This window comes from Suillus clintonianus (assembly GCF_016758775.1).
Source record: "Suillus clintonianus strain FC179 chromosome Unknown DEU56scaffold_30, whole genome shotgun sequence".
Classification (NCBI taxonomy): domain Eukaryota; kingdom Fungi; phylum Basidiomycota; class Agaricomycetes; order Boletales; family Suillaceae; genus Suillus; species Suillus clintonianus.
In genome coordinates, this window is record NW_024539254.1 from 265,839 (window position 1) to 281,729 (window position 15,891).

Sequence of the window (15,891 nt, forward strand, 5' to 3'; positions counted from 1 at the left end):
CCCAAAGTAAATTTTCCGCTACTTTCTATCCGACAGTATATAAAGTCTCATGAAGCTACTGTTATTCCAGCCTCCCAATTCCTAAACTCGAGTATGAGTGGCGATGAAAATGATCCGTCTGCTGAACCTTCGCGCAAGCGTGGTGGTTCAGCACTTTATTCGGGCCCGCGTAAAAAGGTGTAGGTTGCGTTCGACTCGTTGTAATCCTACCTCACTGACTTTGCCTCAAACAGGACTTCATCAAATCCCCTTGTTCTCCATGGTCGACACTTTGGTCGTACTGTGTTCGCAATGTGCAACTATCCTGCCCTCCTGACCGGAGGCATACTCCGACTCGAAGAACTACAAGACTCACCAATCGAGGACTATCCAGCTGAGTGAGTATAATTGTGATGATTAAATACCATTGACCCCTTACAACACTTTCAATTCAAGCGTTCGCAGAGAACACAGGGTATTCTTGGAATTAGTAGATTCGTACCCCAGTCTTTTAGATTGTTTGACAAATGGTGAAGAAGAAGATATCATTCACGTAGGAGAACTAGTAAGTGTCTAATACTGTAATGACATCATGTTCACCTTCTGGCAGATGGGTAAAGGAGCGTCTGGTGCGCGAGGTGACGACACCAAGACTCTTAAATCCGCTGTCCTCGAATGGCTTGTCCCTAGAGGACAGGCACTTATACCGCCTCTCTCCCGAAATATCAAGTCGGACCGTGGCTTCAATCACGAAGTAACTGGTGCGTTGCTCTGCCCGGCAGGCCTTGACTGGTCGAATGTGGAGTAAGTGTTTCTTTTTCTACTTAATCACCTAACCGTTGAATCACTTGCCAGAACCAAGCAGAGCCTCAAAAGCGGTGAAACCGCAGTTCGTGGTGACCAGTGGCCGATGTTTCTATATGCTGGGTATGTTTATGATCCCGAAGATCCTTGGACTGGTTTACTAAGGAGTGAGATACTCATCTTCGTAAGTTCATTGTCGATAATCAAATCACCACTCATCACAATATTGTTTTTTTTTGGTAGGGTTTTAAGCATGTTTTTACGTCTCCGAGCTCTGTGGATAGGGAGCCAACAGCTACGCGCTCCGGAAATGCATATCTTCACGGCATGAAGTCTGTGACTAAAGGGTCCTTGGCTTATATTGCCACGCAGGCACGTTGAAAATTCGAACATTCACACATCTCATACTGAATGGTTTTTAGGTTCGGTTTTCATTAAGCTCATCAGCGGTATTTTCGCGTACCGACACGGTTACGGACTCCGAGAACTTTTATCATAGTATTCTTGATCTGTTGGAAGATCCTGATGACAGTCAGGAAGTCGTTGACTTGATGACGTGGTGGACTCGGTCAGTGATCAATTTCATTCTCAAACTCTCAACTTAATGTCTTTGATAGTCGCATCTTCCCTAATTCTTCCTCTTCGCAGCGAGGTACAAGCAAAAACAGCGCGCTATCCAAAATTCGGGAGAAGCGCGCTGTCCTTCAAGAACAAGCTGCTATAGGCACTACTTAATTTATTTAATTTATTGTTGTCGTTACCGTACTACTATTTGTACTAAGACCTGAGATCTTAATGCCACTCATGAATTCTGCTTCATCTGCCATTGTATTGCATGAAAATCCCCACTGCAAGTATGTACTATGTTTGACCAAAACATCATCAACCTGCTGCAGTGAGACAAGTCAGTGTCAGAGCACGACTTTCTGTTAGTAATGATAGATCCTGCCGTCAGAAGCTGCCCATGCAACAGTAGGTGTGTGTGGTGGAAGGTCAACAACTTGCTATGGTGTGATAAACATATATAATATCACAGCACAGTGGAAGCAATTACAGATCCTGCCACTGGAAGCTGCCCGTGCAACAGTAGTTATATCTGGTAGAGGATCACCAGCTTGCTATGGCATGATAACTGGATATTGTGCTCTGGCACACTGTCAACGATTACACATCCTGCCACAGGAATCCGCCAATGTAAAGTCAGACATATTCAGAAGATAATCAGCACCATGTTATAGCAAGATAATCTAGTACCATACTCTGACACATAGTCAGTGATTACAGATCCTGCCACTGGAAGCTGCCCGTGCAACAGTAGTCATCTCTGGTAGAGGATCGCCAGCTTGCCATGGTGTGACAGGCAGATACCATACCCTGGCACACTGTCAACAATTACACATCCTACCACAGGAACCTGCCTATATAAAGCCAGACATATTCAGTAGATAATCAGCACCTTGTTGTAGCAAGATAATATGGTATAATACCCTGACACACAGTCAGCGATTACAGATCCTGCCACTGGAAGATGTCCCTATAATAGTAGCTGTCTTTCGTAGAAGATCAACAACTTGCTGTGGCATGATAACTGGATATCGTGCTCTGGCACACTGTCAACGATTACAGATCTTGCCATAGGAACCTGCCTATGTAAAACTAGACATATTCAGTAGATAATTGGCACCTTGCTATAGCATGATAATCTAGTATCATGTGCAGGCACACAGTCAGCGAATATATATTCTGCAGTTGGAAGCTGCCTATGTAAGAGTAGATTAATTTGACAATAACACAACAATGTGCTAGTAGATGATAACTCAGTGCAATAGGTCGGCCAATATTATAGTGTTGGGAGATCCCACCAGTGTAATCTGCCTATCCATTCCTTTATCATGTGATTTTCAATTGTGATATATATTTTTGATATTATACATTAAATAAAGCTAGCTACATCTTTGTCATACTCTGGTCAAATGCCTGATGTTATCCTTCCTCATTCTGGATGGTCTGTATTCCTCCTCTCGTCAATGTCTACTCATCATCTTCCCTCCATTCGCGATCAAAGCACCAACAGATCAAAGAACTTCTTGTCGGCGGGTGCATGATCTATTCTGCCCTCACTGTTACCCGCGGGTTTACCCCACACGGGTCCGGGTCTGGGTCTGATCTCATCATACCCGCCAAAAACCTGTACCCATTAGCACGGGTATGGGTTTTCGCCGGGTACGGGTGCGGGTATGGGCGCTGGTACCCGGGGGTTTACCCGTGCAGTTCCCTAAGTGGCTTCGACAACGTCATGGCGATCTCTGGTACAGCGGCGTGTTGTAGTTTGCAAGAGTTTGCGACTGGTGAATTCAACCAAATTGACTTTACTTACACTACTTTTCACACAATGTACGAGAGACTCCTGAAGTTCATTCGCGAGGATATTAGGAGCTCTTTGACATTGCAAACTCGGTGGAACAAATTGCATCAACTTTTTCGTAGCGGAGCTCGTTGATTAGTAGATCATTATCTTACGAGTTATCTTCAAGTTGTAGATATGATAATCTCAATCAAATCAGCATCTCTTGTGGATTTAGTCAGGACTTGACCTTCCACCAATCGCATGAATGCGCTACTGAAGTCGTAAGTGTTCGTAACGCGCGTAAGTTAAGCGTTCATTTCGTCGTTTTGCAGATGTAGGAACGAGTTGGGTTCTCTAGATAGTTTTCTCCCGATATCGGTCATGGAACTGGGGGTGAAGCACAATTATTCGGTATACAGTACTGTTCGGATTGCGTGCATTCTAGCAGCATTGCAAAGCGAGCAACACCGAATAATCTCATACCACTACGCTCCTTTACGTGCGCACTTATGTAAAGCTGAGGCGAGGCGAAAGTCTCGCAACTCGCGACGGCCCCAGTAACTTCAGCCTACAAAATACCTGCATGCCATAGCTCTATAGTATACATCCAAATCGTTCTTGAAGCTCCATAATGTTGAATTTCTACTTCACCTTTCTTGCGCTGCCCACCTTCCTTGTTGGCGCCAACGCGGGGTGTGTAAAGTGCCCTTACAATATGGCCTTCGGCGGTATGGATTGTGTGCTAGTCAAAAGCACTCTCGAGAACAACGGGGACACACTTTGCACGTACGTTACACTCACAACTTCATTGAGCAAAGTGACTGATGGGCTGGCAGCTATCATACCTCACTGGACACACGGGCGTTCTGCGTGTATTCGGTACGTACATACTGGATCCTGTGCAGCTCATCGGTTTCGTTTAACACACGTTCGCGCTCATCAGGACGAAGGCCAGTGGATAAATGGGCTTATCACTTGTGAGCGTATGGTGGATACGCGAGGAGAGTGCTCAGCCTGAGCAGGATGTAAAGTGGAAATGGCCCAACGCGAGTAGCAATATTGCTTTGCAGACAGCTGGGCATGTCAGTAGATTTCATCCGTTTTATCAGACGCAGTCCTTGTCGAGCGTAGCCTTTCGCAATAGTGTCTCAGATTTGAAGCTTTGAAGCTCGAAAATTTGAGCGAGTTTCTCAAGTTCATTCGTTCTCCCGGTCGAGATCATGTTGTGAAGAGCGAACAATAACCTAATAAATTAGATTGCATACCTGAAAATATCTATAATGCTAAATCAATGTCCATTGTCTCGCATGGGATTTTGACAGACATGCGTGCACTTGCGCAAAGTATAGGTTGACTCTGAAGATAGCTCTTGAGACCATCCGCGAGGCATACCAGTCGGGGTCGCATTTCACCAAGCTTCAACGTCTTGATCAATAGCGTCATAGCTAGCCGTACTAGTACGCTTCGTTCGGCTAATATCCTCCAGCGTCCTGTGTCCGATTTTAATGACTATGCTGTGGTTGAGTGGTGGGGAGAATCGCGGTCGTGATCCTCTTGCAACAAGAGCCGCCCACCGTGCACGTTCCTTGACTGAGCTGGTTGAAACCAACGAAGTCGCCAGCAAATCCATGAGGATGTTCGATGAACCGAGATATGCGATGTATGCTCGTGCGTTGCCGTAGATTAGCACATTGGCCTGGCATGAGGCAATTATGTATCGCATTTCTTCATCTAAATACCACTCGCGCCAGTGAGAGCCCCGTAAGTCAGAGTGTGAGTGCACTATACCGAGTACTATGAGTGACACAAATAAGCCTGAAGAAATGGTGTACAGTAAAGAAGGCCGCATGCAACCTCGTGAAGTTAAGACCGAAGTCTCTTAGGATGCCTCTCGTAGATCTGTGGTGACGTCTCGTATTTTACGACTGTCGTGAACCACAGACCTCGCATCCTACGGTATTCTGTGTGTCGTCAATTAATGGGCTCCACAGCCATCCAGTCGATCGTATCCGTGGTTTGTAAAGTCGAAATCTGCTCGAGAGCTAGTAAAGGTGAGTCAAGTGCATTTAACATAGTCTGTAAATCTGACATTCTATCCAGGTGTTGTTACAGTAAGCCATGTCTAGTGTCAGAGAATGTGGATTCAGATAGTGAACGGATGAGGAGAGAGTTGGACTCCGAGAGACACCTGAAGCAAACCATCATCGTGTGCTAACCACATGTGTATGTAATTATAATTATTTATTTATGAGCGTATCGATTAAATATAAGTCAGGCGGACTTCAAAACTATTCTTTTCCAGCTCGAAGGGCCACGAATGCTCATCTCGTCCGGAAGGTTGTTTCGTGGCACATTCTTTTCATCTAATTCACTAGATGATATTCATTCGTCACCCTCAGGGCCCACCCCTGAGGCCTTGTACACATGTAGACTGCAGTCGAGGCATCCTGCCTAGTGCCTATCTCTTCTGGGAAACTGAGTTTCATGAACTACCTGCTTGCGGCTGGAGACGATCATACATTTCCAGGCGGTCTGAATCCTCCTTGCGTATGAGGGTACTGTCATCCTTATTGGATGCCAGTTCCGAAAGGATCCTGCGACTGTATGGGTGTGAGCGCTCAGACGGTGGCTGACGCACTAGTCCTTCATTTCATCAAATATTCTCAACCGTGACGTTGGACCTTTATGACACATATGCACAGAGGAATGTGCACTCTATCTCATCGAAAACGGCACGTTTCCTCCTCGGTATGTGACTCGGAATTCTCTCGTTTGGATTTTTACCTTGTTAGATCATGATTAAATTGGTTGGAATCGTCTTGGTGCGATCATAGCCAGTGACAGCGAGTGGCTTGTACTGTTTCTTCGCATTGAATGTATCACAATAGTTTTCAGAATACTGTTCACGCATTTCAATACATGCCGCTTATGATTGATTTGATCACAGTTCATCGATGTGGCCAGGTGGGCCGAGCTTGCTCTGAATTTGATTTTTTCTTCATTGCAATTGCGGAAACAGCCGGGCAGGAATCCGTATCCACCGCGTCCATGATCGTCTTTTGAATCATTCATTCACCTTCGTATGCCAATCAATCTCGGGAGGTTGCTCATTATCCTGCAGCTAGCCTATCAATTACATTTTCTTTTACTGTATTATTTGTTGACGCTGGTAATCTCATTGGTGCGCAGGTCTCGATCGATTGGTATGTGACTTTTCGGACTCTCGACGACAACTGCTCTTAATCTCGAGTTTTTATCGTCGCCGGAATATACATATTTGATCACCGTCTGCGTATTTTTGCTGTGCAAACATTGGGGTGACCTCAGTATCTTTAGCGACTTGATCCAGACGGTCGCGGGAATGGAAGCAACGGCTTTGGAGTGGAGAGGATTCTGCGCGACAGGTCGATCTCTTTAAAACTGCCAGGCTGGGCTGCAATTGGCGATAGGGCAATGATTTCATCCAAATTAGGTACCGTAATTGGGTCAGCTGCACGGTCCGCCGCCCAGCCATGATGTAAAATTACTTCCTCAGAGAGTCTCTGCGAAGTTCGGTTAAAAATGTCTCGTGCTTGTGGTGTTGACCTTTATAGAAGGAACGACAACCTGTGGACGCATTCAAACGATGACCTCACTTGGCTTCTATCAAAGTGTCAGGTCGGCGTTGCGAACTGGCGCGTCGACGTGTCGTAATACTGGTCATCGCACTCTCACATCCTCCTCTGTTCAGGGACCTACTGAACGCTCCCTGGATTTCCGAACGCTCACAGGTTTCTTTAGAGAAGAGATCCTCGGAAAACACGCTCACCTCCCTGCCCTAATTTGTAGGCAAGAACGTCCTCACGCCCATGGTGGGCCGCCATCGAGGAACCTCAACGTCACCAGCCACCTAGCATGGGATTTTGAAGAGTTTGACAGGCACATACGAGCGCTTGCACGAGGGTTGGTCGCAATGGGTGTCAGGAAGGGCGATCGCGTTGCAGTGCTCATGGGGAACAATAGGTGGGTACTGTGTTGGTTCTGACGCGAGATATCTGCTGACGCAGGCATGTGTATCTATATGAAGTTCCTACGCATCACTTCAGTGGGCATGCGCGAGCATAGGTGCTATCCTTGTAACGCTGAACCCTGCCTACAGGTTGAATGAACTTGTAAGTTGATTATGCGGTATTCTGCAGCTCTTGAACCACCGTGTTGTAGGTGGAGACACTCAACCTCGTCGGCGTCACCCATCTCTTCACTGTACCACGCATCAGAACGTCAAATTATATCCGCATGCTCTCTGATGCCTTTCCTGAGCTGCGAAACTCAAGTCCTGGAAATATCCAAGAGCCTGCCCTTCCTTCGCTGAGGAACTTGGTCGTAGTCGATAATATCCACGACGCTGCAGAGTGGCAACGAGAGACGCGCGATATCAAGAGTGTCACTGATTGGAGAGAGACCTTGATATGGAGGGAAGATGCATGGGAACAGCGTCATATCGAAGAGTCGGTCCAGTCGCAGCGCAGCGACGAGGTAATCAACCTGCAGTTTACCAGGTGTGTTTTCTTGTAGATATACATTCGTTATCTCAAAGTGAATCAATACATAGCGGGACCACCGGCGCTCCCAAGGCTGTCTCAGTAAATGGCTTCTTCTACCATGCTTGCACCGCTCCTGAATACCGTCTCAGCTAACTCACACGAACCTACTCAATAACGGTATCTCCATTGGTGACTGTATGCGACTGGGCCCAGACGATATCCTCTGTACGTTCGCCTCTGATTCTCGTAATTCATGTGACAGTGATGCTTTTCATCAGGCAATGTACCCCCATTGTTCCACTGTTTTGATGAGTGACAAACTTCTGTGTTTTCATGCAGCCATTCTTACCTTGAATCCATGCACGCCTAGTCCTAGGTAACCTTGCCGCATGGTCCCATGGGTCTTGCGTTGTATACCCCTCAGACATATATAACCCCAAAGCTATTGTGGATTCCATCGTGCAGGACAGATGTACAGCCCTGCATGGCGTCCCAACACATTTCTTGGGTGTCTTGGCAGAAGTACAGAAGCGGCAAGATGCAGGAGAGAAGCTGGACTTGAGCCGCCTACGGTAAGTAGAACAAGTCTTGCCCAATTGCGCATCGTCACTCATGACATCATGACATGTAGGACTGGCATCGCAGCGGGCTCACCGATACCCATTGACCTCATGCGACAGCTGATCGAGAAATTGAACCTCGTAGATCTGTCCATTGCGTATGGAATGAGTGAGTTCCTCATCTCGTTCAACTGAAATTCGGCTTATCAACCCATTAATAGCGGAAACGAGGCTAGTTTACTTCCTCGGTAGGAATAGGGTTTTATAGCTGTCGCTGATTTTGTTTCAGTCCCGTGGCTTTTCAAACCACTCCAGCGGATCCAATCATCAAACGCGTTGAGACAGTTGGTAGAGTGCAACCACACGTGAAGGTCAAGATCATTGATGGCGAAGGACATGTTGTCCCTGTCGGCAAGCCAGGTGAATTGTGTATCGCTGGTTATCTTGTTCAGAAAGGGTTCGCTTGATCCACTTTCTCGTTTGTTCTTATCGACTGAAACGAGCCTAGCTACTGGAATGATGAGGAGCAGACACGGAAGGTCATGCGAGCGGATCCGAATGACCCGTCCACAGTATGGATGCATACAGGTGACGAAGGGATCATGGATGAGGAAGGATATCTGAGGAGTAAGCGTATTTTGACGTGCCTTTTTGCGTACCTGTCTGATGTCCCGCAGTTGTTGGCAGGATCAAGGTTAGTCCACGCCTCAACTCCAAATTCCAAAAAATGAATTACATTACAGGACCTAATTATTCGCGGCGGAGAGGTGACACATTCCATCTCACGTAGCACCATGGCCTAACCCAGCTTGCAGAATCTATTCCCGGTCCAAATTGAGAACGCGCTGACTACACATCCCTCCATTAGGGAGGCTGCAGCCGTCTCTGTACCTGATGCAATGTATGGAGAGGTCGTGGGGGCATGGATTGTCCGAGAACCCAGCACCAACATGTCAAGAGAGGAAGTCCGTCGGACTGTCTCAGATAGCATGAATCCGCAGGTAAGTTCCGGAGGTGGGGCTATCGGCCAAACTAACATACTCCCAGAATGCTCCAGCGTGGGTATGGTTTGTCGGCGAAGATGGCACGCCGGGAGAACTCCCGAAGACTGCCAGTGGAAAGGTTATGAAACATATTCTTCGCAAGTGGAGTGCAGAGCTTGTGCAAAATGTTGTTGGGAGTGTTGGAGGGAAATGATCTATCGATGCATTACGCACCCTAAGGCGAAATTATGACAAACAGGGGCTATTTATGCTCTCCGAGATCGTGAGAACTTTCACAGGAAATGAAAAGTCAAAAATGGGAGCATGAACGAAGTTTGCTTTGTCCAACAACCAGCATGGCGGTCACGAAACGCGTTCGCATTTACACCGAAGAGGACGTTGCAAGCCACAAGTCCGCCAAAAGCTGTTGGGTAACCTGCCGTGGCAAGGTCTACGATGTCACTGCGTTCGTGCCTGACCACCCAGGAGGAGACGACCTCATTCTCGAGCATGCTGGGACGGACGTAGAAAGTATCATGAAGGATGGGGATTCTCATGATCACTCTGACTCTGCGTATGAAATGTTGGAGGAATATTTGATTGGGCGTTTGGGGACTGAAGCAACGGTTGTCAGAGATGGTATGCAACTCAGTTGCGCTTACTGGAAAACATACTCATGGAGGATTTGCTCTGCAGACTGGGAGGCTCCAGATGACTTCCACCCTGAAGATACGGACTCTGCGGAAGATTTCGAGAAAACACAATTTTTGGACCTGCGCACGCCCTTATTGCAGCAAATGTGGCAAGCCAACTTTAGGTACGTTGGGACTCATCCTCTTCGCAGACGCATTCTCTGACTGCCTGGACATAGTAAATCCTATTATCTCAAGCAAGTTCATCAACCACGGCATTTGCACGAGTCTGCTCGTCTCTTTGCGTACGATATCTTTGAGGTGCGCAGCATTCCTAGAAATTTGTGTTCCCATCTTATCTGAGTATGCAGGTGTGCACACGAACCGTGTGGTACGCAGTACCACTGATTTGGCTGCCAATCGCCGCAAATCTGTTCCTTCGGTCCATGCTCCAGTTCAACGGTCCCATACCCAACTTTATTTCTAATCCTCTACTCCCTTGGTCGCTCACATCAACGGTAACATTAGACGCCTTTGCCAAAGCCCTTCCATGCTTCTTCTTGGGGAACTTCATATGGACGATTCTAGAATATGGGATGCATCGTTTCCTGTTCCATATCGACGAGTTCCTGCCCGACCACTACGCGTTCTTGACACTTCACTTTTTGCTCCACGGTATTCATCATTATATGCCTATGGATAGGTGCGAAATTCCGTGTGGTATGCTATATTATATTGCTAATCCCCTCTTAGACTCAGGCTCGTCATGCCGCCTGTTATGTTTGGGATCCTTCAAATCCCATTCACTCGCCTCGCATACATCCTGTTCCCCACTTCAGTCGCTAACGGTATCATTGCTGGTTCATTCACGTTTTGTAAGTAGCTGTGCCTGAGCTTTAAAATCGTTTTCTGATCATCATTTCCAGACGTCCTTTACGACTGTATGCATTATGCGTGAGTCTGGTCAGTTCTGATTTGACGCATTTTATTAACCCGCTTTCAGTCTTCACCACACGAAGTTACCTGCGTACTTGCGGCACATGAAGAAATATCACCTTGCACACCATTACAAGAACTTCGAGTTAGGTTTCGGTGTCACCAGCAAGATCTGGGACTACGTTTTCAAAACCGTCCTCCCCGTATGAGGTTGTTTCGTGGCTGTTGTAGACTGGACATACTCGTTTCTTACATTTCATCATCTCATTTTACTGGGCATTTTCAGTACATTTACCTACACTTCGCGGACCAATATAATGTTCATCGTTTACGGATTAATGCTTTCAATCATTTATCTCTAACGTAGTTGAAATACTTGATTGATTCACCTGTTTGCGTCAATCCGGTTTATTGTGATCCACCTCAAGTCTATTCCCAGTGTTCTTGAAGACTAGGGGTGCTAGTAGAATGACCGTTTGGGTCTCGACAGAGGCGCCGGACAAATCTTAGAGATGAACGATTATCAGTCGTTCCCTAGAAACATTTTATTTCGTACTCCAGAGTCCGACATTTACAGAGCATAATGAGGAGCAACAGCTTTTGCCTTTTTCCACGTCTCGTCCAACAGTTTCACGATCTCATCCGGAAGCGGTCCTCCCTCACTGTGCAGAGATGAAAATGAGATAGGGGAACCAGACAAGGGACGCACCATTGCACGATATTATCCTCCATTTGCTGGGGTGATGCTGCACCGAGAATAACTGCATCTCCAGGTTGAAGGGCACTGTGGTGTTGCAGCCATCTTTGAGCTGCCTCAGCCATGCGGATATTGTGCACATCCTGATGCATTCGAATAAGCTGATCTTGGTTGAGAGTCACCTCCTTTACGCACCAGTAGTTCCTTCAATTCACGTAGAATTGGCAGCAGTGGTCCGCATTGTTCGTACAATGTAGGTGCAAAGTGGGACACGGAAGGGTCCCAGCGACCTCCCTTGGCGTTTTTCATGCTATCTTCATCGAGAATCTTTCCCACTAGAAGGCCGCCACTGTGAAATACATGTAAGTCATCCAACGAGTAAGAAAGACTTATGGGAGACGTACGCCAGTGGCCCATATGCGTAGAACTTGATCCCAAAATGACGCAGACAAGGAATGAGCCTGTACAGTCTCAGGAAAAAGCAAATCGTCAAATTGAAAATAGCTTACTCTACTTCAACGTTTCGCTCCACTGCGTTATATCCGCCTTGGTATACTGTAGGCTTGACCCAATTGTTTTGTTTCACGATACCCATAATTTCTGCGACCTGCGTGAACGGGTCAATCGTATTTTAACAGATTCGCATATGTATTACAAACCTCCCAGGAGTTATAGTTGCTCAGGCCAAATTGTTCGCTAAAGCATGTTGAGGACAAAAATTGCAATATGCAAAGAAATACCTACAAATGACCCTCGTTATAAAACTCATTGATTGCCCGTAAGGTATCTTCAATGGGCACGCTTCGGTCAGGTGAGTGCAAGTAGAAGATGTGCACTTTTTGCCAGCGGAGAGCCTTCAAAGACTCCATCAAGGAGGCTCTAAGATTCTTGGGTGATAAATCGCCAGGCTTCGATGAAAGGGCCCTATGAAATAGAACCGTCAGTTTTAACTGTGGGTTGTGCGGAGACGAACGTGCGTACTTGGTATCTATGTAGCATCCTTCCGCGATGTCAACTTGACCAATGAACTTCGGTGTCGTTAATGACATTACTTTGGCATTTCGCGCGACCACTCACCTCCTCAGACGTTCCACCACCATATAGACGAGCGGTATCGATGGTGGTATATCCATGATGGACATAAACACTGATAGTCTCTCGGGCCTGTTCAACTGAATGGATACGCGCTCCATTCGAATGAGGCCCTGGAAGCCCAAAGGAACCTGCACCCTGAAAGTAAAGTCATTTATTAGTCCTCAAAGTTGTCATGGACCTTACGAATATCAGATTGATTCGGGATGACATCGTGCTCGAAGTATTAGGCAAAGAGTCGACCTATGAGACTTGAAATATCTTCGTGGCTTAGGAACAACTTCAAAACTTGAAGAGCATCTCAAGTCTTATAAGTCTGTTGCATCCGGATCTATTCAAGCTTATCTGACTCCCCAATTGCAAGTATGACTTCATGGCGGGCTGGAAGGAGCCAAATGGCCGCTCTGGGGTTGTTCGGCGTGAGTCTAGCCATAAATTTATAAAGCAGGCTGCAAGACAAATAGCACAGCAGTGACGTAAACAACCTCCGATGGTAAGTACTGCCCTCGGCTTTTGCCGTACCAAGGTTCCTCTGCTAGTACTGCTGGCAGTGGCAAAAAACATCTGAGTAAGGGTATGCAGGGGATGATTTGGAATTCGTTGACAGTCGCTAATTAAAATATTCAGATCCATTCTTTTTAGGGTTTACCTGGCATAGTTGGGGGATGTTTGAATGCTGTTGCGGTCGTCCTGCCAGTGGACTACGTCAACCTAGGCAGCACACCAAGCTCTGTTGATAACATCAAGTATGCACAGTCAACCAAGGCAGGCGCGGTCGCAGACGGTGCTTATGATTGTGTTGATCTTTCCCATCGCTGGCTGCCGTCACGCGCGCGGCGGCCATCATCGGCAGCTCCTTTGGTCTGCTCACCAATGCCCTTCCATTCGTCAAGAATTTTCTCTGGATGTACGGGATGGCAATGGCGGGTCAGACTCTATGCGCAAGGGGACGTCCGAGGAGGATATTGAGGAGGAACGCCGACTGACAAGCATCGCGCCTCGTCCTCCAACGAGTCGCGAGTCGAGGATGCTGTGCATGTGAATATGATGATGTGTTCTTCGCGCGCAGGTCAGACGGCACGGAATATAGAAGTTCTCTATCTCTCTCAGACGGCACGGAGGATTATGGGTTCGCACACAACCTGGACCAGCTGCGTCCCGCCAGCAAAGCGTCGTGTGGATCCCCGACGATTCACTCGGTTTGAACCGTGAGGAGGTCCATTCGAAGGAGTCGGGCATTAAGGCAACCGCTGAGAACGCAAAGATAGATAAGTACGGGAAGGTGGATGTGACAGGTCCCCCTTGCAAAGTTCTGAGAGATGTTCTAGAGCAATTGACGTTACTTTCCTCAGTTTTTTGGTGCATTTTCTTGCCTCGCGGCCTGTCAAAATTATGGTATCTATCTTTCATTCAGCGTCTCCTATGCTGCACATCATGTTTAACACCTGGTTATATTCACGCCGTCACCTGATTATTCGTTTTACCCATTCAATCACATCAACCATTGTCAGTTCCATCTATCCTTGTCCCAGTACATAATCCTGTTATATACCTACAACCATGTGAATAGTCGGTCTGCAATTCAGTACTTGAGTCCGTGTATTCACTGTGAATCAGTCCAAGATTATCATAGTTCAACATGTAGGTCTCCTGAGTCGGTATGCTGTCCAGTAGTCCGTGGCTCCATAGCTGCTATTGTGAAACCAGGGGATTCAGACTCGTGCATACTGGGTTCTACCAGCTGACCAGCTCCGCCATCCTGACCACCTATCAACGACGCCAGCACAGCTGACGCAGCAGCAGTGCTAGCCGACGCAGTCGTCACGACCTCCCCAGCTTTCTGCACTACCGCACGCGTACTCAAGCCGGAGCTGGGCAATATCCTCGTCCAGAAAAATGCGATGCGTAGCCCGCGATCGACTATGCGCTGTTTTAGTATGAAGAGGACCACGAGGCCGAAGAACACGAGGCCGGAAATTATAAGGATGCGGTCGAGCCAGTCTGTCTTTTCGAGTGCGGTAATAAGTTGTTTGGAGGTGCCGAGGATGAGATCGAGCGCGTCGTGCATCGTGGATGCAGATTGGAGAGTTGCAGTGGATGATTCTTTATTGAGTGAACGATAGGTATTGGAGAGAAAAATGGTAGCGTGAGGAACTTGCCTAGTAACTGGCTTGACAAGACACTGCGCTCGAGTTCTTTCTGCATGAGTCCGATTGTTCGTTGCAGAGCTTCTGTGACATCATGATTGGCTTTCATAAGTGCGTCTTCACTGTATATCACGGGTCAGCCGTATCAGAAAGAAGGAATTCATACGGCACACGAACGTGACTTTCTCGCTCGATGAGCTTGTGCTTTTCTCGAGAACGGCAGGGGACCGCAATAGCTCTTCTCGCTGTGACCGACTTTGCGCGTCAATTGCATGTTTCGACGCTAGTAATGCTGCTCGAGAGTCTTTTCGTAGACTAAAATACAGAGAGAAAATTTGTCAGAGACCGGAGACAGTGCTGGATGGTCAAACGGCTGCATACTTGACTAATGAATCGCGGAAAACCTCAGTTCTTCTCCTCAGCTCTCCTCTTGCCCGTTCAGTCCTCTGGTCATCAACCAGGACATCCAGCTCCTACAAGCGGTGAATGTGGGCTTGACCTGAATGCGCGAGATGACAAACCTCAATCTGCCTTGCCAGGCCTTCAATGTCCTCCCTTACCTCCACCGCCCATGCTTGTTGCGTGGTCAAAGGACCGGTGCACGCTCTTAGACGAGGAATCTGAAAAGTTGAAAGGTCATTATGGTGCCGTTCGATGGAGTCGATTAGAGAAATAGCTTCAGCATCCAGCGCTGTCGGAATAGGTGGCATGTCTGAAAAGCAAGGTGTTGTAATTTGGGATGCTACAAATATAGTTCAGCGTGAGTTGAGTCTTGATATGGGGTCCACGCCTCACGGTCGTGCCGTCTTTCGAATAGGGGAGCTCAAAGTTGAACGCCCAACACCCAAGCCCAACGCCCAACGCCCAACCTCGTGACTGAAATTAGGTATACCTAGAATAAATAGAAGTAAATACGGAGTAAAGCCACTGATGAGATAAGCTCCTTACCTAAACCTTGTCGCGCGAAGCGCCGAAACCTTCGCCAACTGTCTCCCCCTAATCCTCAGCATTTCTAAACCTTTTCACACCCTAAACCTTTTCATATTCTATTCCTAACCTTTCCGTACTTAAAAATTGCTATTCCTAACCCTAATCATAACCCATGTCATAGATTTTATTGTGTAAGCATGTGACAAAATTCTAATGAGGGATAACTGAACAGGATTAGGAATGAAAAAGCAAGGTCTCTTA

The 15,891-nt window shown here is 47.2% G+C and overlaps 7 protein-coding genes across 7 annotated transcripts; 4 read left to right on the forward strand and 3 right to left on the reverse strand.

The window, feature by feature from the left end:
* Positions 1-93: 93 nt before the first annotated feature.
* Positions 94-1,518, forward strand: DEU56DRAFT_871135 (uncharacterized protein; the record flags this gene model as incomplete). The annotated part of the gene is made up of 8 exons (XM_041355682.1): positions 94-179; positions 234-377; positions 436-544; positions 590-783; positions 835-967; positions 1,027-1,155; positions 1,206-1,351; positions 1,401-1,518. 8 exons carry the CDS (start codon positions 94-96, stop codon positions 1,516-1,518), a joined length of 1,059 nt encoding a protein of 352 aa, XP_041209121.1.
* Positions 1,519-3,553: 2,035 nt separating this feature from the next.
* On the forward strand, positions 3,554-4,329 carry DEU56DRAFT_800591 (uncharacterized protein). Its single transcript, XM_041353092.1, has 3 exons — positions 3,554-3,916; positions 3,967-4,009; positions 4,074-4,329. Exons 1-3 carry the CDS (start codon positions 3,762-3,764, stop codon positions 4,146-4,148), a joined length of 273 nt encoding a protein of 90 aa, XP_041209122.1. The 5' UTR covers positions 3,554-3,761; the 3' UTR covers positions 4,149-4,329.
* Positions 4,330-4,458: 129 nt separating this feature from the next.
* DEU56DRAFT_800596 (uncharacterized protein) lies at positions 4,459-5,339 on the reverse strand. The gene has a single exon (XM_041353093.1). The coding sequence runs from the start codon at positions 4,977-4,979 to the stop codon at positions 4,539-4,541; it is 441 nt and encodes a 146-aa protein (XP_041209123.1). The 5' UTR covers positions 4,980-5,339; the 3' UTR covers positions 4,459-4,538.
* A 1,285-nt stretch (positions 5,340-6,624) lies between these two features.
* Positions 6,625-9,476, forward strand: DEU56DRAFT_800607 (uncharacterized protein). Its single transcript, XM_041353094.1, has 15 exons — positions 6,625-7,132; positions 7,197-7,281; positions 7,331-7,668; positions 7,722-7,752; positions 7,803-7,878; positions 7,932-7,961; positions 8,018-8,225; positions 8,285-8,382; positions 8,435-8,444; positions 8,503-8,670; positions 8,722-8,840; positions 8,891-8,907; positions 8,957-8,980; positions 9,029-9,214; positions 9,261-9,476. Exons 1-15 carry the CDS (start codon positions 6,756-6,758, stop codon positions 9,408-9,410), a joined length of 1,917 nt encoding a protein of 638 aa, XP_041209124.1. The 5' UTR covers positions 6,625-6,755; the 3' UTR covers positions 9,411-9,476.
* Positions 9,477-11,219, forward strand: DEU56DRAFT_800612 (uncharacterized protein). The gene is made up of 7 exons (XM_041353095.1): positions 9,477-9,835; positions 9,893-10,013; positions 10,068-10,149; positions 10,200-10,531; positions 10,582-10,703; positions 10,755-10,782; positions 10,832-11,219. The coding sequence occupies exons 1-7, from the start codon at positions 9,499-9,501 to the stop codon at positions 10,971-10,973; spliced, it is 1,164 nt and encodes a 387-aa protein (XP_041209125.1). The 5' UTR covers positions 9,477-9,498; the 3' UTR covers positions 10,974-11,219.
* A 38-nt stretch (positions 11,220-11,257) lies between these two features.
* On the reverse strand, positions 11,258-13,005 carry DEU56DRAFT_800613 (NADP-dependent oxidoreductase domain-containing protein). The gene is made up of 10 exons (XM_041353096.1): positions 12,740-13,005; positions 12,539-12,691; positions 12,443-12,489; positions 12,206-12,385; positions 12,121-12,157; positions 11,971-12,068; positions 11,866-11,922; positions 11,657-11,810; positions 11,474-11,604; positions 11,258-11,426 (listed from the first exon to the last, which is right to left on the reverse strand). The coding sequence occupies exons 1-10, from the start codon at positions 12,764-12,766 to the stop codon at positions 11,336-11,338; spliced, it is 975 nt and encodes a 324-aa protein (XP_041209126.1). The 5' UTR covers positions 12,767-13,005; the 3' UTR covers positions 11,258-11,335.
* Positions 13,006-14,025: 1,020 nt separating this feature from the next.
* DEU56DRAFT_800619 (uncharacterized protein) lies at positions 14,026-15,595 on the reverse strand. The gene is made up of 5 exons (XM_041353097.1): positions 15,222-15,595; positions 15,082-15,173; positions 14,878-15,015; positions 14,713-14,822; positions 14,026-14,656 (listed from the first exon to the last, which is right to left on the reverse strand). The coding sequence occupies exons 1-5, from the start codon at positions 15,408-15,410 to the stop codon at positions 14,181-14,183; spliced, it is 1,005 nt and encodes a 334-aa protein (XP_041209127.1). The 5' UTR covers positions 15,411-15,595; the 3' UTR covers positions 14,026-14,180.
* Between the last annotated feature and the right edge of the window lie 296 nt (positions 15,596-15,891).